The sequence below is a fragment of the Columba livia genome, chromosome 8 (genome assembly GCF_036013475.1).
Source record: "Columba livia isolate bColLiv1 breed racing homer chromosome 8, bColLiv1.pat.W.v2, whole genome shotgun sequence".
NCBI lineage: Eukaryota > Metazoa > Chordata > Aves > Columbiformes > Columbidae > Columba > Columba livia.
In genome coordinates, this window is record NC_088609.1 from 6,806,604 (window position 1) to 6,831,295 (window position 24,692).

Here is a 24,692-nt window from a genome sequence, read left to right on the forward strand (position 1 = left end):
CGGTTTAAATAACGCTCTCTCCATCTGTGGAAGCAAACATTTATTGTTTTATCTGCAGGAGGAATTGATGAATATTAGTGTTTGCAAAGATAAACGGCATTTTATCACGGGCTTGCACCAATAGTCCACCTGGCTGCACCTGCTGCTTGAGACAAAGAGCAGGGACCAGGTGAGCCAGTTGAGCCATTCCTTACCCATGGGGAATAAGAAATGGTGATGTGATTCAGCTTGGAGACACGTACTTGTTTGAGTGCTTAGGTGTCCTCAGTGAACCAAACCTGCTGCTTGTGTAACCTGGCTAGTGTGGAGCTGCACTTCACTTCAGCTTGGGAAAGATTAAAGAGTCCTTGGTATTCGTGCTGATTTCACAGGTGGCAAAACTTTATTTTCCAGTTTTACAGGCTGATTTTACAAATATTAGGAGGAGAATCATCCTGCTGTGTGTAACTAGCAGGAATAAGCGTGAAACGTTTTCTGTAGCTTTCCAATAGCTTTTATACTGACAGTTTTGTTACAGTGATTTTTGCAAGAGTTTTATATCTACTTTATTGCTGGCTTGTAGCAACTGTGAGGAATATTTTAAATAAGGGCAGGTTTGTTGTGTGGGTTTGAGAAGTTATTAATGCTCAGCCACTTGTACATGCAGGAAAAATGGCATTTTGGGGAGAGAGCATCAGTCGCTTCATACTCCTGGATTCTGCTGCATCCTCCAGGTACGGGCCAGCGCTGCCATCCTGAACATCACAGCCCATGTTGGGTCCTCAGCTTCATTTGAGAAGATTGTAGGTCACTGGTTTAACTCTCTGCTGCACTGGAAAGCTTAATTAATAAGCATCTTTGCATATTTTTCTGTGGACAGCCAGTTGTGCTAGGAGGAATGGTACTAACTCTGGTTTTAATGCCGAGCAAAGTGGGGTGTGAATTTTACTCTATTCATCGATTTGCCACTCCCAAAGAAATTAGTAGTTTGCCCTTGTTGGATCACCTGTTTACCAGCCAGAGGTTAGGAACAGAAGGAAAAAAGTAGTATGTGTACTGTCAAAGTAGCAGCTAACCGGTTGATTACAGGGGTAGAAGGAAGAGAAAACACAAGTGCAGATTACATGTGAAAATGAGCTTCTTCCTTGGCTGCTTCGGGAGCCTGGCAGCACATTCTCCTGCTCCTCATGGGAATCGCTGGCTTTGGGATTTCGTCAGGATTATTATTTACTTGTTTCTATTGCTACAAACACTCCTGAGGGCAGCCTTCTTCTTTAGCCTAAAACAAAATGGCTTAGTACCTGTTCGCTGTCCAGGCTGGGCTTTGGCAAGTCAGGCACAAGTGTGGGAGCAGGGTAGTCCTCCCCTTGCGTCTCAGCTGGGATAAAAAGCAGGGTGAGAAGCTTTCCTCAGTTTTTCCACTTAATTTGCACATTACTCAGCCTTCTGCTGGTTTCTTGCATGTTGCAGCATTTGTGGGGTTTCAGTCTGTCTTTGTTTCTCAGGGTTTGGGACTTGTGTGTCCAGAGCCCTTAAGCTCATTCTACTTTCTACCTCGCTGCAAGTGTTGCGTGAAGGCGAAGTGTGACAAACACATGACAGATTTGCCTTTCCCTGGTGTTTTTTTTCCCCCTCTAAGCTACATTCTTCCTTTCCCACCACCTCCTTTTAGCAGTTTTCAGCCACTGTAACGTTTCTGCTATAATTAGCTCCGAGCATGACTGTTGTTATCTTTACGGAGTTTAATTTTTAAAAGACGGTCTGGAGGAAGTAATGCTCATTTGGCTGAAATCCTTTTATTGTTCCAGCCGAGCGGCCGGCTCGGTGATCAGAACACACAACAGACTTTTTAAAACAAGTTATCTACTTGTCCTCTTCAGGTCCTCAGTCTGGATAAAGGACCTCATGTACCATGTAACATACATCTTAGAAGATATATTAGACACACCACCCCCCCCGCCCCGAATGCATAAACTGGTTTATTTTGATTTAGGCTGGATTTGCATCAGTATAATTTGTCTATCATATCTAGGTCATTGGTGAAAATAAGCTCAGGGTATTATGCCCAATAACCACCAAAGAAAATCTGATTTTTGACTTCCAACCCTTCTTCACTGGGGAACATGTTAATTGTACATTTTGCAAAGGCTGGGGCTCAAATGTTTGGAGGAAAGAATTCTTCTTTGCTTTGAAGCTTGTCCTAATTTAGGCTGAGGTGCAGTGCTGAGACGGCGTGGTGGAAACTCCATGTTATTTTGGTTTTTAATCACTGGCTAGCATGGGATAACTTATTATTCCTTTCACTCTTTTTTCCTTTTAGCACATGTACAAGTGAACTTTGTCTCCATGTTTATTAGTGTGAAATTTAATTAAAAAAGAAGGCAGGATATGGGATTGTTAACATTGACTTCACCTTGCACCATCTTGCAAACAAATCAGTGGCTATCGAAGTGCCCTTCCCAGAACTGGGTGTGGTGCTTGAAATAAAACATGTCAGGAGTACAAAGAGAACAGAGTCCTATTGTTTCAGGGCAGGCAGAGAGATGACTTGTGAAGGGTAAAGTGTGGGGATTTGTGCTGTTTGTTGTTGTGGTTTTTTGGTTCTTTAAGTAGGAGTTTTCTGCCGCTCTTGTCACTTTTTCTCCAGTTTTACTATTTTATTGGTTATCTAAATGAAGGGATTCTACAAAGAGCCTTCAGGGCCAGTTTCTGGAATTTGAAGCTCGTTTCAAAGTATCTGCTCTAATTTAATAAAAGAATTTTGGCGAGTGGTAGCTTAGCTTTGAAGTGTTCCTCTGCACCGAGGAGGGATTTCACCAAAGCAGAAACTCCCTTGACAGTTGTCTCAATATTTAGCATCAGAGAAATGTTAATATCTATTTCTCTTCCTCATCTTCCTTTGTTTTACACTCACACAACTATCTTGATTTTTGGTTTGCAAGCCAAGATTTTCCTTACGTTAAGAACACAATGCCATGCAGGATTTAGTCTGATGTGTTAAACCCAGTCTGCATGTAGTGCCTAAATACCAAACAAGACAAGAAGGCCTCCTGTAAACCCAATTTAATTTTCCTTGCTGAATAAAACTCTTCTTATTATCATTTCTTAACTGGCAGTAGTCCCAGAAGGTTTGTAGATGAGATGCTTTTGCGACCCTGTGTCCTGCTTTGTGACTTTTACACGTGTTTGGGGTCTAAAGTGTATTTGGTGTTGGACTTGGCACAAGGATGACTCACTGAAAGCTTGAGGATTTGTGTTATGCTGCAGGAATAACTGCAGGATATATCTTCGGGACTGTAAGATAGTCTCCTGGATCTCAACATGAGTGTCCCAAAGAGCCCTGGATGGTGGTGCAGCATAACTCAAGAGAAAAGGAAAATAGTGCAGAATAAAAGCATAATTTATGTTTGTGGCTTCCTTGTGTGCGTGGAGACAGTTATCCTCAATAACATAAGGAGTGGATCCTCAATAACATAAGGAGTGGTCCTTGTGTTTGTAATTCTCGTTACTCAAAACATTAGTTGCGACTGAGTGCGTTTGGAAGGAAGGGGTTTTTGGGCTGTCATTGGAGCGGAGCGCTGGCTTCTTCCCCTGCACACGCGTCCTGCCGCGGCGCGTCGGGATGTGTGAGCACAACCCCAACTTGGGCACTTCAACACATCTCTTACTGGTCTCGGCTCGTGTAAATCAGCGCTTGGCAGTGTATGGCAGGCAATGTTTTTCTTTTTTTAAACTTCTGTTTTTATTTACAATCAGCATTGCTCAATGTGGGAAATGGAAAGGTTTCCCTTTAAGGCATGTTGTTGCTCCTTCCCTATCAGATCTCGCAAATGTATTCTTGTGGGGCTTTTCTGTCGTCTTTGTGTTTTTGTTTGGAGCAAATCTGATAAAAATCATTGCATGAAGAAAAAACCAAGAAGACACAATTTACAATTCAAGTATCCTGCTTCACTACAAATTCGATGATAAAAATGTTAGAAAATTAACATCTTGTCAGAGCAATTGTTACAGGTCATATACCACAGTGGGCTAACATTCAGTCTCCTTTGGAAATACAAGTATACACATTTTAAAAACTTTTTCTCTATTTTGGACTGAAAGCTTAGACTGCATAAAATGTAAGTACGCCAGAGCAACATGTGCTAGTCAAATGAGAGAAATATTTGATGTCTTTGAGCGCTGGTAACAAAAGGACCATAGTGTGGAACCCCGATGCCAGCGGTGCTGGAAGTTGCTGACTGTGGCCTGTGGCATTCGCTGCTCATACAATATCACACTTTCATAGCCCAAGCTGTGTGCAGTCCTTTTGTTTTTATAAAGAAAAACCAAACATACCCACAAATATAAACATGTGAAAGATGCAAAATAAAAAGCAGGCAACAAAGCATGTTTATTTACAATAGGTTCTTTGTGAGTAATCTGACTGTTGTTTGCCACACCTTCGTTTCTTTATCCCTTTTTCCTTTTGTTCATCTTCTTTGCAGGTGCTGCAGCTTTGCTTAGTTCCTTGAAGAGAGGGGTAATAAAGTGATGGTATTTCCAAGGAATGCAGCGTCACATTTCTGACTGTGCAGCCTTCCTCGTGTTTGATCTTTGACTTGATCTCTGCTACATGCAAATAATCCTTCTCCTTTTTAAGGGGCTTTTCCTGTGTGTTGAATTGCATGTAATATAGATGCAGGAGCTCCCGAGAGGTGCTTTGCTTCTTTCTCCCTGTTGCAATGAGGAGAAGTGAGTAATATAGAAACATTTCCTTTTTTCTAACAGCTGTTAGAGAAAGAGAGCAATCCATAACACATCCAGGATGCAAGTAGGATTGTTATTTATGAAAGAACACTGCGTTGTGCCATGGGATGATAGCTGCGCATGGACTCGATGATATCTGCATACTGGCTACTCATAAAAAGAAGAAATAGTGATATTCTTTAGAGAAGTTAAGTATTTCCCTACATTCTTTCTGTTTTGCAGAATCGTGGTCTTTAAGTGTAGGACTGAGATAAAATTGAATTTATCGGAAGTTGTAGAAAACATGCAAATATTTAGTGTGACTAATTTTGGTAAGCTTGACCTGAGAAGGTAAGTATTGGTTTTACAGTGTCACTTACCCACGAAAACAGTCAGGAACACGTGTTTCTTTGAAGGATGACTCTTTAGGCTACAAGAGAATTTTATGAGGCGGCTCTTGGGATTAGTTTGCTTCACAAAATGCGTTGAGCTCCAGTAGTAATTCTCCCTGTGCGGAGGAGGATTGGCCGGTGGGGTTAACTGTGGAAGGGCTGTTGATCTGGGTAATTCACTGACACGTCTTCCTTACCGCAAGAGGAGCTGCCTTCTGAAGTCAGCATCGTTTTCACAGCAATAACGCTGTGAAGAAGTGCAGCGCTGTGATTTTTGCTTTGCCAATGCAGTTGGGAAACCCTTCGATTTAGATGCAAGCTGAGAATTTCAATCACTAATGTGCTGTAGAAAGGCAAATTAGAGTTAACTGATGTACTTCTAAATGCAGCCTGTGTGAAATGAAGTTCTTTGTGGTGTAACTATTATTTTTTTTAAAGCACAATTTATTATTCCATAAGTAGGTAATTTTTCATTGCTGATAACCACATGGCTCGTCTTCCCTTCTGCCATAGCAGTTCCCTTGCAATAGCAACATTTCCTTTTGGAATACTCTCGATTGAGTTGTAGCCCCTTGGGGGGCTGTATTTAGACTTGCTGTTAATAGATCAGTCCGTTCATGTAATTACCGAGCTCTGACAGAGTAGCTTCTGTAGCTCAGTGCACATTATCGCTTTACGTTTGCTCTCTTAGACTCACAGAACAACCCTTCGTGCTTGGCGTGGAGTTTGCAGCTCTAGAAAACGAAGAAGCCGTTTTGTAGCTCCCAGCAGAGGAGTTTTAATAAGTTTTAGCAAGTTCCATTTATCCGTGAGATAGTAGGAAAATATTTTCCTGTCTGATTCTGTGTCATGACTTCATTGGCTTGAAATTACAGGTTTTGCTGTAAGCCGAAGCGCCTCTCCTGCTGGGATGTGCGAGTTGCTGTCTTTGGCACTTGGAGTAATGAATTAACTCCAAAAATCCTCGATGAAGGATCATACATGAAGCTGTACCCGGCTTTGTAGCCGCTCCATTCACTCGCCTGCAGGGAAGACTGATGGTGTTGGAGACAGGATTTATTTTCTATTATTTTAGTTGTGTTTCAGCGTTACGGAGAGGTATGAATGAGGCAGTGCGGACAGAGAGAAAGGCTTTGTGGTTTTTATTAGCAGCAACTGTGCAAGCAAACTTAATTTGGCACTCTTAAGTCCGCTGGTGTTTTTCCAACTTTACCCCTCAGCTGTTGCTGACTGCATTGCAGAGGGCTGTGTAATCCAGCAATTTCTCATTGTCTCCAGTCCTGGCCATTTATAAGCGGGGATTCAGACTGCACCACAGATTAAGTGAGCATTCCCTTTTATTGTGTTTCCTCAAGTCCTTGGAAAAATACACCTTTCACTTACTAGCCTGAGGATACATGCTTATTAGCTGAGGTGAAAAATACCTGTATGTTCTTGTCCCATATGGCTTTATAGGAAAGAAACAGTCACATACACCTCATCTGTTCCACTTCTGAATTTCAACTGTTTCCCCACCCCCAAAACAACCACTTTGGTTTTATTCCTTTTCTTCTTCTTCCATCTCTCTTGTTTCCATCTTCTATAGTTCACGGTGTATCTCAACCTGTCTTTTTTTTTTCCCCCGTGTTCCCCCCTTTCTTACCCATGCCCCATGTGGAGCAGTGTATCATCTTGCCTATTTTCTATCAAAATTCATACCCTTTTGGTGATGATCTGCGGGATGTCTTTTTTACCTGTGCTCTTTTTCAGTCCATTGGAAAATTAGAAAGATTTCAGCAGCTGTCACTAAAGGTCAAGCCTTCTTTTCTCTCTCTCCACTGTTTCCCCATTCAGCCACCAAGTTTGTACTTTATTCAGGGAAATAAATACACAAGGGTGTTTTTGGTTTTCTTTCACTCTGCTGCTGTTCCCTTAAAAAGATCATTTTACGTAAAACCGTTTTGCACAAATTATTCCAGCTGGTTGTTGACTGGTTGGTGCTGAAATAGCATTTGAAACCCTGATTTTGGAATCCAGAGTGCCTTTTGCTTTTGTGTAAATGGTATCCCAGAGCTGTTTTACCCTCTCAGTAAGAAATTTTTTTGGCTGCGTATTATTTCCACTGGTAGTGGTCCAACAGCTTGTCAAATGTCTGATTTTTACCCTTTCTTAGTAAAACTTGAGCAACTTCGGCATAACACTCACCTACACCCTGAAGTTTTTCAGCCGACTGTTGACTCACGGTGACACTCAGAAGAAAGCAATGAGCAGTCGAGTTAACTCTGCTCCAATAAACAAGGGAACCATTGCTCATTCACAAAGAATTCCTGATTCCTTCAGTAAAATGAGCATCTCTTTCATGAGTACTACCCCTGATTCATGCTTTCATCCCCTCCTGACAAACTTTTGAAGAGGAAGAAAGAGAGGAAGGTGGTTGGGTTTTCTTTTTGCTAGGTAACCACTAATTGTAGCACAAACAAAAGCCCAGGACTACAAGCACATAGGAGGGACAAATTCGCTAATTTTCATTTCATAACACAGCTGGAATCTGATGTGAAGATGCGATTTGGTTTTTTTGGGCTACACTATCTTGTAGGGTTTTTTCCTCTCACCTGCTCTGAGATACAAGTGCCTACCCCATGGCAGAGGTGTGCGTACGCTCACGTAGAGATCTGTTCGGGAAAGCAGATGAGGAAGAATTGTGTAAAACAATTGAAAAGAACCGCCTTTGTATTCCACTGAAGGAAACACAATCGCTTTATTAAACTGCGGGTTTGGGCTTTCACACAATCGATGTATAAATCCATCATTCTTCAAAAACAGTAGTTTTGGTTCCCATGATGACGTGGAACTGAAATTCTCATTTGATGTTTTGCGAGGGGGATAAATACATTCCTTTGCACATGGATTGCCATGGGCTCTTAGGTCTATTTCAGAGAGCAAATTATAATGTTCTCATGTGGTTCTGGACTCTTCTGTTTTCCTTACAAGTGTGCTCGAGTTTGGGGATGAAAGGCAGGTTTCTGGGTGCTGTCTGCCAACGGCGACCGCGTCCCATCTTGTACGTAGTCACAGTGATTAAAGATCTCTGGTCTGCGGTGCGAGCAGAGGGAGATCCAGGGAGGAGAAACACAGAGACTGACATGATCCTTCTGGAGCAGGACCTGGCAGCCCGGCCTCTGCTGCTGCCAAATTCCTGCTGGGAAGACAGATCCAGGCGGAGGGCGACCCCGCACCGTCCTCTGCCACAAATACGTGGTGCCTTTTGGGGACCACATCCTGAGCATGGTCCTGGTTGTTTCATGCTGGGGCGGTTTCATAATATACCTAACCCAATATCGAAGCTCACCAGAATTTTTCCCTGCTTAGACTGGCTCTGGAGCTCTGTAATCCCATTTATTGAAGGTTTGGACAAGGAGAGATGTTCCAGTATTGAGGAGGGACTTGAGCCAGCTGGTGGGATGCACCAGAGAGGAGGACTCTTTCCTTTTGGAGGAGGCACGAGCCGTCTCAAGGATGCAGTCACTTGGAAAAGCAACATGCATGGGAGCTGGGGAGGCGAAAAGGCTTGTACCTCTTGCATTTTTAGAATGTAACCTTAAGGCTTAGGGGAGTATTTTAATATTTCAAGAGCCACGCGAATTATTTTAAACAGGTGAGAGGGAGACAAGGTGTTATCCATAGAGAAAGGTTTTATAAAATGGTTGGAGCTTCTTAAAAGGTAAAGAAAACCTTCCTGTTAAAAATTAGTATCTGCATCCTGCTTTTAAGATATTGATGCTTGCAATAATAAACCTATTCCAGACTTCAGGAGTTATCAATAAAGCTGCAAATGAGCAAATTTGATATCACTGAGGGGTGACTGAGAATGAGGGAGAGAGACCTTTGAGTCTCTTCTACCTTGCAGAGTAGACAAAGCTCCAATTGCTGTTAGTTACTGTAACTGCATGTTTTATTTTTTATAAGGATGAGGTTTATTAACACAGTAATAGCACTATCTTGTTATTTTACCTTGGCAATATCCTACAATAAAATAGGTAATTTATTAGCATGGTAGTGAATTATGTGCTCTTTATGCAGAGCACCAGTAAGTCAGGTGTGTGAGGATACACTTGTTCTTTTGTCTTTTTATCATCTGTCTTTTTATCATCCTTTGGCTGGAGATCCTCCCCTGGAACGCAGGGCACTGGGTAAGGCAAGGACTGATGCATTTTTCTTTGCGCTGATGCTGACAACAAATTCATTAATCTCTCCTCCCAGCAGAGCCAGCAGCAAGACCTGGGTAACAGCAACCACAAGTGAGATGGATATTCCACAGGCGCAGACAGCGTTTCCTCCCTGTGGTGAACACAGGGTTATAGGAATACACTTCTGACTCCTCCACACACCCTGAGATTATTTTTCTAGAGAGATGCTGTGTCCATTTCCAGTTGGCGTACGTGTGTTTACACTGGGCTAAGGCCTGCAAAGTCCTGCATGAGGACCAGGAGAGAGTATCAAGACAAAACCTAAGCACACATTTCTTCTGTTTTCCCCTCATTTAATCTGTTGTAGATACCTGATCTTTTTTTTTTTAGTCTTCTCATCCTCAGTCTTCCAGGCTTTCCCCTTTTCTCCCTTGCAGCTTTCAAATGTGTAGTTTGATTAGGAAGCTGTAATCTCCTTATTGTTCATTTCACTTAAAAGCACCATAACTTGCAGAATGAACCACCGGTTCTTTCTTGTTCGGTTTCCAATAAATTTCCCGTTTGTCTGGGTTATTCATTCAGCAGTTAACGGGGGCAATGAGGCAGCTGACAACTCCTCATTGCTGAGATCTGCCAGGCTGGCACACACGCCTGTGCTGGCCGCAGAGGCTTTGCCCCTTCACTGGCAATGGCATCATTTGTGCAGTTCTTTTTCATCTTCTGTTTCAGATTTCCCATCTTCTGAATTTAGTTTGTCTTTTTCTGGGTGTTGCGCTAGAGGCACAGTTAAGCTTATATTTTGGGGGGAACTTTTTGCCTTACCCTTGCAGTGCACCAGAGGAGGTTGGTTGCTGAGGAAAGGGAGACCTGTTTTGGGGAACGAGCATGAGGTTTGAAAAATTTGAGGCAAAATGGATCTTGGAAACCTCAGTGAGGACTCTACTGCTCACGGTCAGACCTCTGCAGCCATGGAGAACTTGACTGAGGGGAGGATGAACCTCAGCCCTGTATGGAAAACTTGCTGAGCTGCTGGTATGGAGTTCGATTTATTGCAGACACTAAAATGTGGGTAAAAGAATGGGCTCTGTTTTAGAGAGTTCAAGCTGCACACTGAAAAGGGCAACTCTGTGTTTGCATCTTTTTTTTTTTTAGTGTTTTTTTTCTCCTGTCAAGAGTTATTAGAGACGTTTCTTTTTGATATCTTGGATTCAAGAAGACAGTATGTCATTTTATCAGCACATTTCTGGAAGTCTATATGGTTCTCACACACCCCCACTCGCTGTAGATGTCTTGTAAAGCATCATTGTTGTATCACTCACGGCAGCATTAGCAGTGCCTGTGGTTACTGATAATGTCCCCATGTTCCAAATTTTGCTAAAGCAAACCAGAGACATGGCGCTGCTATTGGCATTTAGACGTAGAAAATAAATATAATTGTGCTTCCAAAAAAAGACCGTCTCTGGAGGCAAATTTATAGCGATCTCCCACACAGTCTCAGTGCTCTATTCCCCGGCTATCTGCGTTCCTAGTTAATGTGCAGTGAGACGTGGTACTGAAGAGGCTTATGAAGTTGAATTTTGGAATTAGATGACTTTTTCCAGATTGGACGCAATTTGCAGGGGTGGGAGGTGGGGAATTGGTGAATATCTGTAGAGATAAACTTGAAAAAAATGAGCATGTGAATGTTACTTTTTTAGTAACCCAGCAGTTCTTTCATCTGTGTGGGGTTTTTTTTAAGTGAAGCCTGTGAATACAGACAGTGTTAAATACTTTGAGAAAGATCAAAACTATTAATGCATCATTGATTTTGTCCATTGACTTGTCCGTTAGATATTTAATCTCTTTTTGTTAAAAAAAGCGTGTTTTTCTGTTTCCAAAGCAGCCTCCCCTGTCCTTCGCATAGCGGGGAGCATCTCCCGCTGGCTTTCTGTCACTTTTCCAACCTCAACACTTGGCTTTCATGGGCAGTTCAACACTCTGGACTTTTCCGCGTCCTTCTGCTGGAGTTGGGGAGCAGATTCCCCCGTTTCACGCTCAGCTTTGTGCCTGGCTGGGGCCATCTGAGCCCCTTTAATCTCTCTTGCCTGACCAGTTGCCAAATCCATGGCAGGAGCTCTCTGAAAGGAATCACAGCGGGCTCCTGGATACTCCCCATCCTGTGTGCTTTTTGCTGTGCTTCTTTCTCTTTACTTGTGCCAGTTGTAATAATGTTTTCTTCAGATGGTCACTGGCGATGGGTTTTTTTCATGAACACAAGACCTATGAGGAGAGGCTGAGGGAGCTGGGGTTGTTTAGTCTGGAGAAGAGGAGGCTTAGAGGTGAGCTCATCACTCTCTATAACTACCTGAAGGGCAGTTCTAGCCAGGTGGGGATTGGTCTCTTCTCGCAGGCAGTCAGCAATAGGACAAGGGGGCATGGGCTTAAACTCTGCCAGGGGAAATTTAGGCTGGAGATTAGAAAGCAATTCTTTGCAGAAAGAGTGGTCAGGCATTGGAATGGCTGCCCAGGGAGGTGCTGGACTCACTGTCCCTGGAGGTTTTTAAACTGAGATTGGACATGGCACTTAGTGCCATGATCTAGTAAATGGACTGGAGTTGGACCAAGGGTTGGACTTGATGATCTCTGAGGTCTTTTCCAACCCAGTCAATTCTGTGTGATTCTGTAATGGCTGTTATAAAGAATTGCCTGCACTACAGCTGTTTCACAGAGTTCTAATTTTTTTTTTAAGAACACATTTATCTTAAAACAAACCCCAAACAAACAAAACCAAACAGAAAAACCTTTAATATGATGAATACTCAGCTCATGCAGGTCTGCACAGTGCCCGTGTTTGTGCGCTTCTGAAACTACTTCGAAGTCGAGCGCCTGAGAAACAAAGTGATTTGACTCATTGCTTATATTTAGTATCATTACCTACTTCATTAGGTTCCGTTTTCTTCTGAGCATTAATGTTCCTGGTCAGGAAGGTCAACAGGGAAAACGCCCAGCAGAAGGCATTTGTGTGCTTATCAGAGGGCCAGGGCATGGAAAACATCAGGTCACTGTGCTGGGTGTCAACTTTTTAATTTTTTTCCTTTTTTTGAAGAGTCTGTAGAAGGAGAGGTACTCAAGGGTGGGGAGAGGATGTCCTTCCTTTTTGGTAAAGCCTGTAAAATTGGAGGTGCTAGTGGGTGCTTAGTATAAATGTGACCTGAAATCACAACATCCTCTTTATGTCTTGATGCAGGATTGTGTGTCATGAGATCGCAAACATAAAATATAGACTGGGATCCTAGCTACCCAAGGTGATAATTTCTCTGGTTTTGAGTGTATTTGTAATTGAAGCAAAAATTCTAAGTACTGTTTTGATGTGTGTACATATGTATGTGTATATATATATATTGACCTTAAGAAGTTAGTTAGGAACCAGCTTTTACTATAGTTTTATCTAATCACTATGGTAAGAAAAGGGGAGACGGCCAGATTTAAGGTGCTCCTTTTGAAGCTGTTCACTAAACCATTTAACCTTTGAAGATTAATTGAAAGTGCTGGTTGCCAAGAAAGCCCTGAACTTAGGCAGACTCAGCTCGGGAGATTGCCCGGCTCCTTGCGTTTCTGGAACCAGGTGAGGAGCTGTAATTGGCTTTCACCATAGAAGTGTAAAACATACCGTTAAATTTGGGATGCAACACGCGAAAGCCCCCAATACTGGGGAAGTGGGGTTGAAAGTCAAAGTGAGTGGAAGAGTTTAAGCACAGTTTTGCTGGTCTGAAGCCTCCATGCTGGTATTCCTTCTCCCCATTCCCATCTCCAAATGTTTATCCCAGAAACCTCTTCAAGGGCCTAACTGACCAGACTCCGCTTTTTACGTGACCTTAAATAGATACCACGATTATTCTTCTTCCCGTGGGGTGTGAGAAGCAGTAGAGCTGCTATCTTACTTTTCCCTCTCTGAAAATGTGAAGGGTTGTGACTCCTCCAAGTGCCGGTGGTGGAAGCGGCGATGTTTTCTTTCACTTGCTCCCAAGCAATCTCATCCTGGGACTTGTTATTTTTATTACGTGGAACCCTCTCGGTCACCAGGCTGAAGAGCCTCTGCTGCCTCCAGTGATTGCTCTCTAAATTGATACAAATTTGAGGCGTTCTGCAGAGTCTCGCAGCATCTCCTGAGATTCCCCATGATAATCGCATCATCTCGCCGAGGAACCCCGTTAATATTAATGCGGTAATTGTTTCAGTACTTGGCAGGGGTGAGGGCATTAATGTGAAGCCGCCTTCGGCTGATGCGTGTTAAAGACACGATTTGTGCTTTGTACTGTAGCAGTGATTTCATTACGCTCGAACAATGAAATTCTGGAAGTCTTTCAGTAGATGTGCATATAAACATTGTATTAAGGCCGTTAGCTGGTGTATTGGGCTAGGTGAACCTTGTGTTATCAAGGTGGAAAAGATGGAAAAGGACATGGGGGTGTTGGTTGACTATGAGCCAGCATGTGGCTAAAAAGGCTACCAGCATCCTGGCTGCTACCAGCACTGGTGTGGCCAGGAGGACCAGGGCAGTGACCGTCCCCTTGCACTGAGTACTGGGGAGGCCAAACCTCAAATCCCGGGATCAGTTTTAGGGCCCTCACACCAAGAAAGGCCTTGAGGTGCCGGGTGCGAGTTGAGGGAAGGGAACGGAGCTGGGGAAGGGGCTGGAGCACAAGTGTGATGGGAGCAGCTGAGGGACCTGGGGGGTTCAGCCTGGAGAACAGGAGCTGAGAGGAGACCTTCTGATCTCTGAACTGCCTGGAAGGAGCTTGGAGCCAGGGGTGTTGGTATCTTCTCCCAAGTACCAAGTGTTAGAATGAGAGGAAACAGCCCGAAGTTGCACCAGGGGAAGTTGAGGTTGGATCTTGGAAACAATTTCTTCCTGGAAAGGGCTGTTGGGCATTGGAACAGGCTGCCCAGGGCAGTGGTGGAGTCACCATACCTGGAGGGGTTGAACAGACACATAGATGGGATGGTGTCTTGGGGACATGGGTTAGTTGTGAACTTGGCAGTGTTATGTCAACAGTTGGATTTGATGATCTTAAGTATTTTCCAATCTAAATGATTCTATGTGTACAGATCCATTTCCCAAACAGGACTTGTATGATGTCGGTGCTGGTCACCAGGTGAGCTTCCTGACCTCTCAAGGGCCGCACAAGAGATTGGGGATGGTCCTACGCTGTCCCTGATGTGCGCATTTACGCACATGTATGCGTCCAGGCCTTGTGGTGTGTTACAGGTCTGTGTGGCTGAGCAGTCTGAAGTCTGAATGGATGTGTGCTCATATTTTGTTGTTTCTGCTTAAATGGAAATGCAGATTTGAAACAGTGTCTGGTGGTTCTTTAATCAAGTGTCACTTTTTAAGCTTGGACAGTGGGACAAGGAGAAGCTCTTTGGCAGAAGACTGATGGGTTTCTGTGCTGCTTGCCATGTGTTCCCCTGCTTGTCTGTAATTGAACTTCTCTCTCCTTTGTGGAGGGTTATTGTGAAACTCGTTCTGTTTCCTGGGAAGATTCATGTGGAGTCTCTGATTTTAAGAGCAGCTCTATATCTCTTTTGACCCCAGCCTCTTGATCTTGCAGTTACATGCCCTGAGGGGTAGCAGCAATTTAATTCTACTTTACTTTTATGAGAATTTGGTGTATCTTGAAAGAGTGGAAAGGGGAGGGAAAGAGGTGGACTGTGGAATCTGCTGTTGCTGTATTAAGAGAGTAAGAAAAAAATGGGGGAACTTTTAGTAGCCAACTTTGCGATGTGGTAATAAAAAGGATGTTTGAATAGTCGCAGATCTTTCAGTGTTTTAGCTTAGATGTAATAAAGTTCTTTTATGAGATAAGTGGTCTTTGATAGGAAGATAAATAATATGCATCTGTCTGAAAAGGCGTAAGATGGCAGCTTTCTCAAACAGGCACTTCTTATCGTCTTGGGGCTAAGCATCGCCAAGCTGTCGGCTTCTTCTCGCTCAGCCTCTTGTGCTGACCTCTCCGGGACTTAGTGCGAGAAACCACACACAGTGCTCAGCCACTATTTCATTGCTGTTGTCAATAAAGATAACGGCTGCTGAGGAGCCCAGACTGAGAACTACTGTAATTTTGGTATGCTTTCAGAGATAAGGAGAAGTTTCTAGCGTTTTGAGGCTGCATCTCAGCCTTTCCTGCTGCGGGAGCTGTGGAGAAGTCCCCTGGACTTGCATTTTGGAGCAGAGTGGCTGCTACAGCTGTGTCCTGGCCAAGGATGGGCACTGTTGGGCTGTTTGGTGGTGGACCAAAGATGCCTTGGCCATCCTCACGTTTTTTCCAAGGATGCTTGGAGGCAGCAGGCCTGCAGTGGAGTGGTCAAAGCCATCGTCCTCTACTTTGGAGCCTTTTGGGTGAGGAGAGCTTGACCTGCCTGCTCTCTTATCTGTCAAGAAAGCATTCATCGTTAGCAGTGGGGATGTTGTAGTGTGCATGATGTTGGTCTCTTCTCCCACATAACAACAAGAGGAGATGGCCCCAAGTTGCACCGGGGAGGTTTAGATTGGATATTAGGAAAAATTTAATCCTGGAATAGGCTGTCAGGCATTGGAACAGGCTGCCCAGAGCAATCGTGGGGTCACCATCCCTGGGGCGGTTTGAAAGACGCGGAGATGACGTTCTTAGGGACATGGTTTAGGGGTGGACTTGTCAGTGTTGGTTTAACAGTTGGACTCAATCTTAAAGGTCTTTTCCAACCAAAATGGTTCTGTGACTCTGTTAGAGCCCTCCAGGTCTGTGCAAAAGGGTTTGGTGGCATGTCTGATGCACACTGGTGGTGTGTTCTCTGGTTTGCTCAGAGGTGGATCTGCCAGTGCCTTAAAACAGTGGAGGAAACCTGTGGAAGACTAAAGGAGCCTGAAGCTGTGTGGGGCGGAGATCGCTCAAAAGGCAAGCGGGATGTCTATGAAACCCTGTCAGAGAGGATGTGATTGGCTCCTGCCTGATCCCTGCAGACACGTGCGCTCCTGCCAGGCTGACCTGGGCCCCGAGAGCTGGTCACTGGCTTGTGGGGCAGGACTGGTGGCCCCAGCCATGTGGTCTGACCCAGACACGAGCTCAGCATCCCTCCCCTGCTTCTTCCTGGCACCTACACTGCAAGGTGCAGCAACTGGAACTGGTGGTGCCTCTTCTGGGGCCTGTTCCTGCATTAACCTTCTCCTTCTTTGCCCTCTGTACCCAGAGCGACACAAACACTTCTCAAGTCTTTCGTCCAAGCACTCGGAAAGCTTACAGGACACTTCGTACTGGAAATCCAGGAGGCCTCTCCAGAGGAGGAAACAGCGTCTCCTGTTTGTCTTGAGTTATTCTGTCACAACAATGGCTTCAGAACTTGCCTAATTTAAAAGCCTCGTTTTAATCTGATGGGAAGATGTTTGTGTATTTAAAATAGTTACTCCTTGCCGGAGCCACTCCCTTCTTTTGTCCTTCTCTGCTGGACTTTTCAGCTTCGCTTAGCTAAAGCACAGCGCTTGTTTACAGCGGAGATACTGGAGCATGAAGAAGGAAGTCGGTACATTTAATACCGATTTGGTTCCAAGCTTCCTGTGCGTGTGCACACACGTGTGCATGTTTTCAGCCTTCTTCATCCAGACGCTGTGCAGCCTCAGGAGAAAAAGCCGAGGGGCTGGCAGAGACGCAGGGACTAGATGCAGGCGTGTGTTTTGGGTTTTGCTTTTTTGAACTCTTCCACCTGGTTTGGTCCTGAGCAGGTTTAGACAACGAGGGTAAAAATTCCGGTATGGCAAGCCTGATGAGGAAGGTGCTAGTGCAGGCAAAGCCGTGGAGCGGTGAGTATGAGACACATCTTGCCTGATGGGGAAGATAACTGGTCGGAAAGCGATGGGTTAGGTGCCCAGGAGGAGAAACGTGGTCACGCACAGAGAGGTTTTGGGTACTGCTGGGGTTTTTTTGGCTTCTATTTCCAGTATGAGGTGCCTGCCTGGAAATGCCAAAACCTTTCTCTGGAGCAATGTGCTATTATGGGACGTGGCTACTTTTAAGTCTGTTTGTAAGCCTGCTCTGGGATTCCTTCCTTAGCTTGGCTAAATAACAGCAGCAGTCTGTATAATAGGATGGCTTCTAATTTGGGGGATTTTGGGAGAAGTGGAGTGGTTGCAAGAGATGGGCACCTCAGGAGTATATAAACTGTTGTGTCTGTACAAAATGATGGGATTGAGAAGAAAACAATGCTAATAAGCTGTAGGAGAAGCACTTTTGTTGCTTTATTTTGATTCTTTTGGTTTAGTGGTAAGTACATAACTGGATTTCAGCGAGGTGCTCTCTTGTTGCAGAAATCAGCAGCAGCAGTGCTGTATGTTTTGGATTTTAAAATATTCCAGTAGCAGCGCCAGCCTGTGCCTGGGGTTTTTCATTTAAATTTATGGTGTTTATTCAGCTCTTAATTGTGCAAATTAGAATAATTATGGAGCGTGATTATAAGCGAGTGTTTTGAAGAGGCCGACTCAAGTTTCAGGAATTTATTTTATGAGCCTTGTGTCTTTCTGGTGCCTGTGTCCTTTCGTCGTGCCGCTGCTCTGCAAAGCAAACATCATAAACCGCCCCAGCAGGAAACCATTTTTTGCACTGGCATATCTGAGTGAATCAATCTTTAATAGGGTAGAAGGCTCTTCATTAACTCAGGCTAATTAGGTCTGATTGGGTGAATTATCAGAGAAACAACCCCAAGCAGAGCAACTTCTCTCTGCTCCAGGGTTTGATAAGGGCACAACTTGAGCCGTGTGTGGTGAGGTTTGCACAAGTGCCGATTTTTATCGATATATAAACCTTAATGAAAGGTCATTCCTGGAAATCGAGATTTTTGTGTGAGGTGCTGAGTGTTGGTGATTCCTCTATTTGTGGAGGGGACGGTTCAGATGCAGATATAAGTGGTTTCCCATGTAAAAGTTATGGGCTGGGTTTGCAAAGTATTGCTTTGGCCTTCGCTGGGAAAGAGATCTTGTTGGCAAATACATTTTTTTTCCTTCTAGCCCAAATTTCCTAGACTCTATTCACTCTGGACTTCTCAGAAACCATGAATTTTCTGCCTCTAGGGAAAACAGAGCTATCACTTGAAACAGAGTAATCTCCTTGATTACGTTGTGGCAGATGTGGGGTGACAATTATAAGAAGCTGAAGAAACTCCTTGATCTCTCTATAGATAGCTCGGGACCTTGGGTAAATGAAATGGACCAGTATTTGCTAAAAGAAACTTAGTGAAAGTAAATGAATAAATATATTCCTTGTTTCAGAGATAAGGAGATGGGAATGATTCTAGTTGAAGTTTCACTCCATGAGGGAAACGTAACCAGTATGGAAACATGTAATAAGTGTCTGCTTGATAACTTTCTGCATTATTTCAGTATCTGTGGAGAGGGTTTTTTTAGACATAAATCTCATTATTTATGCTGTGGGGATGTGTGTTTAATGTGGTTTTTAAATACCTGCGAGGAAGTTGAGGATGCTCAGAGAATGCTATAAAACACAGCTGGTGGGAGGGTAACCCCAGAGGAGGTATAACTGTTGAAAAGCTATTTGGATAGGGTGTATTATTAAAATACAAGCACTCACTCTGTCTGCCAGTTTGATTTCTTCATTTGGGGAGGTTGGGTGCTGAGACCTCAATTCTACAATTCCAGCTGACTGCGCAGAGCTTGGTACGAGTGTGTGAATAAAAGGAACATTGCAATGGAAAAAGCCATGGCACAGGAAGGGAATGTTATAGGAAAGCATAAAGGACACTTACAGTGCTTATTTTCTGGTGTTTAAAGTATGGAGAGCAGCAAGAGTATAGACCTCTGCACCTTATTCTATGTTATCATGTGTCATTCTGGCAGAGGAAAAGTCTGCAGCAAAATGGGCTGATGAGCATTTTGTCTTTACTATGTAGAGCTCGTACCTGATTACTGCTCTTCTTTATTTAACTCTTCTTGTGCCATTAAAAAAACCCATCTTTCCTTAGTTCCTAGTGAGGGATTTCCTTGTAGGATATCTGAAAGTGCTCTTGGGTTTGCACGTTCCAAATTCATGTATTTGCTTATCCAGCAGCAACTGCAGCAGCTTATGGAGATTTCAGGATTGATGGACTAAATGAAACAATACTGGTCTTTAAAGGGGACTTCTCAGTGGTGACTTCTGCGTAAGAATAGACATGGTCAGAGCCTATTTCAGCAGCAGTTCTATTCCACTTACTTCAAAACAGTTGGGTGTTTTGTTTTCATTTGGGTTTTATTTATTTAATGACCCCCTGTATAAAAATATTAAAGGTTAGTTATGACAGAGAACTTGAGAACGCTCGATGAAGCGGCGGTGAAAGCGAACATCCAAAGGTTTCAATCTGTATTTAAAATAAGAAAGTTATTAAAACGCAAGGTCAAAGTAGGCACGTGGCATTTTGCCAGCTTAACAAATGCTATTGTGTTAATATCCCCTCTCCTGAGATCGCTGTTACTTTTAAGATACTGTTGAATTTGCCTGTCTGCTGCAGGAGAAAATCATCGTTAGGATTTGAGATAAACTGCAATTAACTTGAGCCGTGCCTGAGCTGAAGAGGCGCTTAAGTCAACTGGAATTGGCTGTTCTTAACATCATTGTAAAAATAAAAGAGGACCAGCTATATGGAAAATCTTAAATGTTACAGAACAGCAAAGCAGCAGAAAACTTAGAAGTACTTAGCTAAGCAATATCCTTTGTTTTCTAAATATACGCTGCATTTCCTTTTAGTTTGAAATGACGCCCATTATTTCAGCGCCATCGCCGCAGAGGGTGCTGCCGGATGGTCTGGGGGTTGCGCCGGATGATGGCGGGTGCAAGAAGCTGTTAAATGAAAGTTACAGTTGTCACAGCAAAGCTCTCAAATGGCAGAAAAGCCACAGCCTTAATGGTTGCATCATCTTAGCATTCCTTCCTTTTGGCAGGTAAATAGTCTAACAGAAATCTCTGCAATATCTGTTACCTCGGAGGATTTTTTGAGGAATATCTTAGACCTGAGGCTGATGCATTGGGGACCTTTAGGGTAAATGGCCATACATGAAATAGTACAGATTTTAAAGGTAGTTGCCACTGAAATATCATATCGGAACGCTATAGCTAAGGGAGCTTCAGTATTAATTTAATCACCTGAGTGCAGTGACATTTATGCTGCCAGTTCAAGTGTGTGTGCTCTAGAATATATTTACTAACAAAAGACATCTCACTTATTGAAAAAATCTTGTGGGAAGGGTGTTGGAAATATTCTGAATCTGGCTTGGATTTAGTAGTTTTCTGTCATGGAGCCATCAGAATCCCATCTTCAAGAAGTCTTTTAATGGTCTTAAAAGAAAAAAAGATCTGTTTAAAAATCAAGTGTCATTACCTTTTATATTCATTGTTCTTATAAAGCTTCTAGCTAAGCGCAGAATGTCGTGTGTTATTTCCTCTGCAGACAGGTAATTGCAGCGGGGAGAGGAAATGGAGCTGTGTAAAGTACAAAATCTTAGAGTATGTATAAATTCCTTTTCACCGGCAACTTAATGTATCTTTGTGTTTGAATTTCTTGAAACAATGAAAACGTTTTAGGCTCTAAAAGGGAAAGTTCTCATTGGTAATAAATCACTGAAGATACCTCATATTAAAAGTAAACTTTTCCCTGTTCTTTATATCTTTATATCTTTATGTCTGCTCTTCATTACAAATAACCAAGAGATCTCGGCTACTTGTCTTGTCCCATAGTTGCTTTTCTTTGTGGGAGTAAATATGCAGCCCCTTTCCAACGTGACAAAATAGGGTATTTCTTTATTCCTGGGGTGCAAGTCATGTTCTCTAACAATTCCACAGACCAAACTTTCTAGCTCTGCAATAGATTTGGGCTTAGATTCTTCACAAGATAATTAAGATTTCCACGCTGTAGTCTTTCCAGCTCCAGAAACTGGAATCATAATCCTGTTTAGCATCCTCACTGTGTTTTTCCCTGGTGTGTTCAATAGACAGTGAGCTCTGTCCAGGGGATTTCTGAGTTTTGGGAATTGAAGTTTTTCCCCTCCATCTCGTGCTGTGGATACCCCCACTGTGTCAGGAGAGGCTTTTTGAGTGAGCGGTGCCATTTTTCCTGATTGAATTCCATCCTGAATTAAGCCACACCAGAGGAAAGCCACTGTAATTCTGAATGGGGAAGGGTTTTTAAATGTTTCGTTATCCATGTTACCACAGTATCACAGTATCACAGTATGTTTGGCATTGGAAGGGACCTCAGAAGATCACCTAGTCCAGTCCCCCTGCTGGAACAGGAACGCCCAGGTGAGGTCGCACAGGAACATGTCCAGGCGGGTTTGAATGTCTCCAGAGAAGGAGACTCCACAACCCCCCTGGGCAGCCTGGGCCAGTGTCTGTCACCCTCACTGAGAAGAAGTTTTTTCTCAAATTTAAGTGGAACCTCTTGTGTTCCAGCTTGATCCCATTACCCCTTGTCCTATCATTGTTGGCCACCGAGAAGAGCCTGGCTCCATCCTCATGGCACTCACCCTTTATATATTTATAAACATTAATGAGGTCACCCCTCAGTCTCCTCTTCTCCAAGCTCAAGAGCCCCAGCTCCCTCAGCCTTTCCTCACACGGGAGATGCTCCACTCCTTTAATCATCTTCATTGCCCTGCGCTGGACCCTCTCCAGCAATTCCCTGTCCTTCTGGAACTGAGGGGCCACAACTGGACACAATATTCCAGATGTGGTCTCACCAGGGCAGAGTAGAGGGGGAGGAGAACCTCTCTGACCTACTGACCACAGTTATGTGCTTTGTTCCATCCACAGAAATATGTTCCCCAACCAGCTGAGAAGGGAGACGCTCTGTTCCCAGGGCAGACACCAAGATACACCACGTACTCACAAGACAGGGTATAACATCTCCCACACTTTCGCCCCAAATCCCTGCCATTTTGCGAATATTCAGCATGATTAAACGAGGTGGGGTTTTTTTTGTCAAGCGAACAAAAATTCACATTTCCTGCCAAGCGACATTTGGATGTTAGAACATGCACCCAATTTAGTGTCTTAGTGGTTTGGGTGGAAATTCAGGTACTCCCATTTTAAGAGATGGAGTTTGCTAAGCTGCAATGGTCGCCTGACACAAAGAGGATTGTTAAAGCTGTCAAGTCCAGAGAGGAACAACTTTGTATTTACTTGTGCACCCTGGATCACAAAAGTAGAGGCAAACACAAGCACATGCAAAAGTCATTGCTCACATTGGGCTGCTGTTGTTCCCTGAAGTTCTCACTATGAGGTGACCCTGTCAGAGCGTTTTGTTGTTCTGAGCTGTATAAAACCTTTTATTTTGGTGATTGTGGGTTTATGACTCCACAGTTTCAGGTGGGACATACCAGGAACCTGTAGCAAAGGTGGGAGGACACAAATACCTCTTAAATACCCTGTTACTGAAGTCAGTCTACAGTGGAATTTCAATTCTACAAAAAGTTTTCCAGAAATATTGCAAGATCTATACAGATATAATCGCATATCAATTTCTTATTCGGACTCTTTTTGTTGTATTCACTGGGAAAAAGAAGTTGGGTTTATTCCTGTCCTTCATTCTTCTGCCCACCTGGGTTTTTTCAGTTACTTTATCCTCTTTCTCCCCTGCTCTCCCCATGTAACAGCTATCAAACACAACCAATAGATGGATTAAAACACACAACCTTTCCTGATGTATTATCTGTATTTTTCACAGCTGAATAGTCCATTCCTTTCTGATCTATAGGGATTTTAAGAGATCACATATCAGCGAAGTTCACAGAACTCACTCACATGCACCTCAGCTTTCAGTCTATTTTTGAAAGTCCTTCTTATAATCACAACTCTAGACTGTCAAAGGAACCACTATTCAAAAGATTTCACAATGCAAGAGACATCTATTCCAACACCAATTCACATTTGCTCTTTTTATTAAAGTTAGCGATGAAAGGAATACTAAAATGAGAACTTCAGCTCCTTTACCGTTAAATCCTCTAAATTGTGTACTAGGTAGTTAAGGGAATTTATGAATGAACCAGAAGATGGCAATTTCTACATAATCCCACCAAAGAGGGGGTGGAAATCACCGCTCTCACATTCTTCTTCTATTATTAAACGCAATATAATGAAATGCAAGAACTCCTACTAAAATAACTGAAGCCAATCACCACAAACTGCACTACTGGGAAAATTAAGCAGAATGAAAACAATGCATCAATACAAAAGAGATTAGTGACACACAATTTCTCACTAAAAGAGGAATAAATGTGTATTTAAAGCTCAGAAATTTAGAGCCAGGAACAAAAAGGGAAACATGACACAGAAAGGAAGGGGAAAAGAAGGAAGAAATGTGTATTTATCTCAAAATCTTAACTTCAGGGATTGCAGAAGGAGCAAAGAAATTCCAAGGCAGCTTCTTCTGACATATATAGGTCTAATGCCACCATTACCTGGCCATATGAATTTGTCAATTTTTGTAGAGCTCTTGCAATCTGACAGCTAGAAAGCTGTAATTTAGCAAGGATAGTTATTCTCCAGCACTTACTCAGGAAAAAACTGAATTTAGCTCAAGAGAAGAACAAGGCGCTGCCTGTGATTGTCCCAAAAAGTAACTGGTGATGTCAAAAGATTCATACAGGGACTTTTAAAGCTTTAAAATCTACAGACACAAGCAGGAAATTAATGTTTGTACTTTTTCTGACTAGCCTAATTATAACTTTCAGGCCCAAAGTTACTTTCAGTATTGACAGAACTCAAAGTTTAAATTCACTCTTCCTTCTACCTAAACTGTCATCTAATTTGTTGTCTCCTCTCAGGCCCAACTAAGCCTGGAAATCTCATTTTCAAAACTAATTTTCTCCCTTATTGTCATCTGAGAACAGCCTCAGGATTGCAAATTTCATCATGATAATAGCAGAAAATACTGACAGGCGAACCTGAATGCAAAAAGTGTTTACACCATCAGCAATAATTGGTGTTTATTTACCTAGTGGTAGCAGCAGAGAGTTGCTTAGCGGAAGGCAAAATAGCTTCATGTCACGGGTGATATTACAACCGCCTCTGTGCATTTTAGGTGGATAAACGTAGAGATATTGAAAAAAAAAAACCCAACAAGAGTATGTCCAGCAATTAAGATAATTTAACAGGCCAGACATGCATGCCATGTCATGCCATGACACGCCAGAGGCTGTGCTGCCATCCAGCGGGACCTGGACAGGCTGGAGAGTTGGGCAGGGAATAACCTAATGAAATTTAACAAGGGAAAGTGTAGAGTCCTGCATCTGGGCAGGAACAACCCCAGGTTCCAGTATAGGTTGGGAAATTACATATTAGAGAGCAGTGTAGAGGAAAGGGACCTGGGGGTCCTGGTGGACAACAGGATGACCATGAGCCAGCACTGTGCCCTTGTGGCCAGGAAGGCCAATGGC

The 24,692-nt window shown here is 43.2% G+C and overlaps 1 protein-coding gene across 5 annotated transcripts in view; it reads left to right on the plus strand.

Moving 5' to 3' along the window:
• The window catches only part of RASAL2 (RAS protein activator like 2), a 180,923-nt gene that overhangs the window by 20,606 nt on the left and 135,625 nt on the right, over nucleotides 1-24,692 (plus strand). Inside the window, exon 1 of one of the 5 annotated variants that reach the window (XM_065071717.1) lies at nucleotides 16,798-17,075. The exons of 3 other annotated variants lie outside the window; for them this stretch is intronic. In XM_065071717.1, coding sequence (XP_064927789.1) covers nucleotides 17,027-17,075 — 49 coding nt within the window. In that variant the 5' untranslated portion in view covers nucleotides 16,798-17,026. Of the gene's footprint in view, nucleotides 1-16,797; nucleotides 17,076-24,692 lie in introns of those variants that run through there. One more of the 5 variants, XM_065071719.1, reaches the window with a different exon arrangement.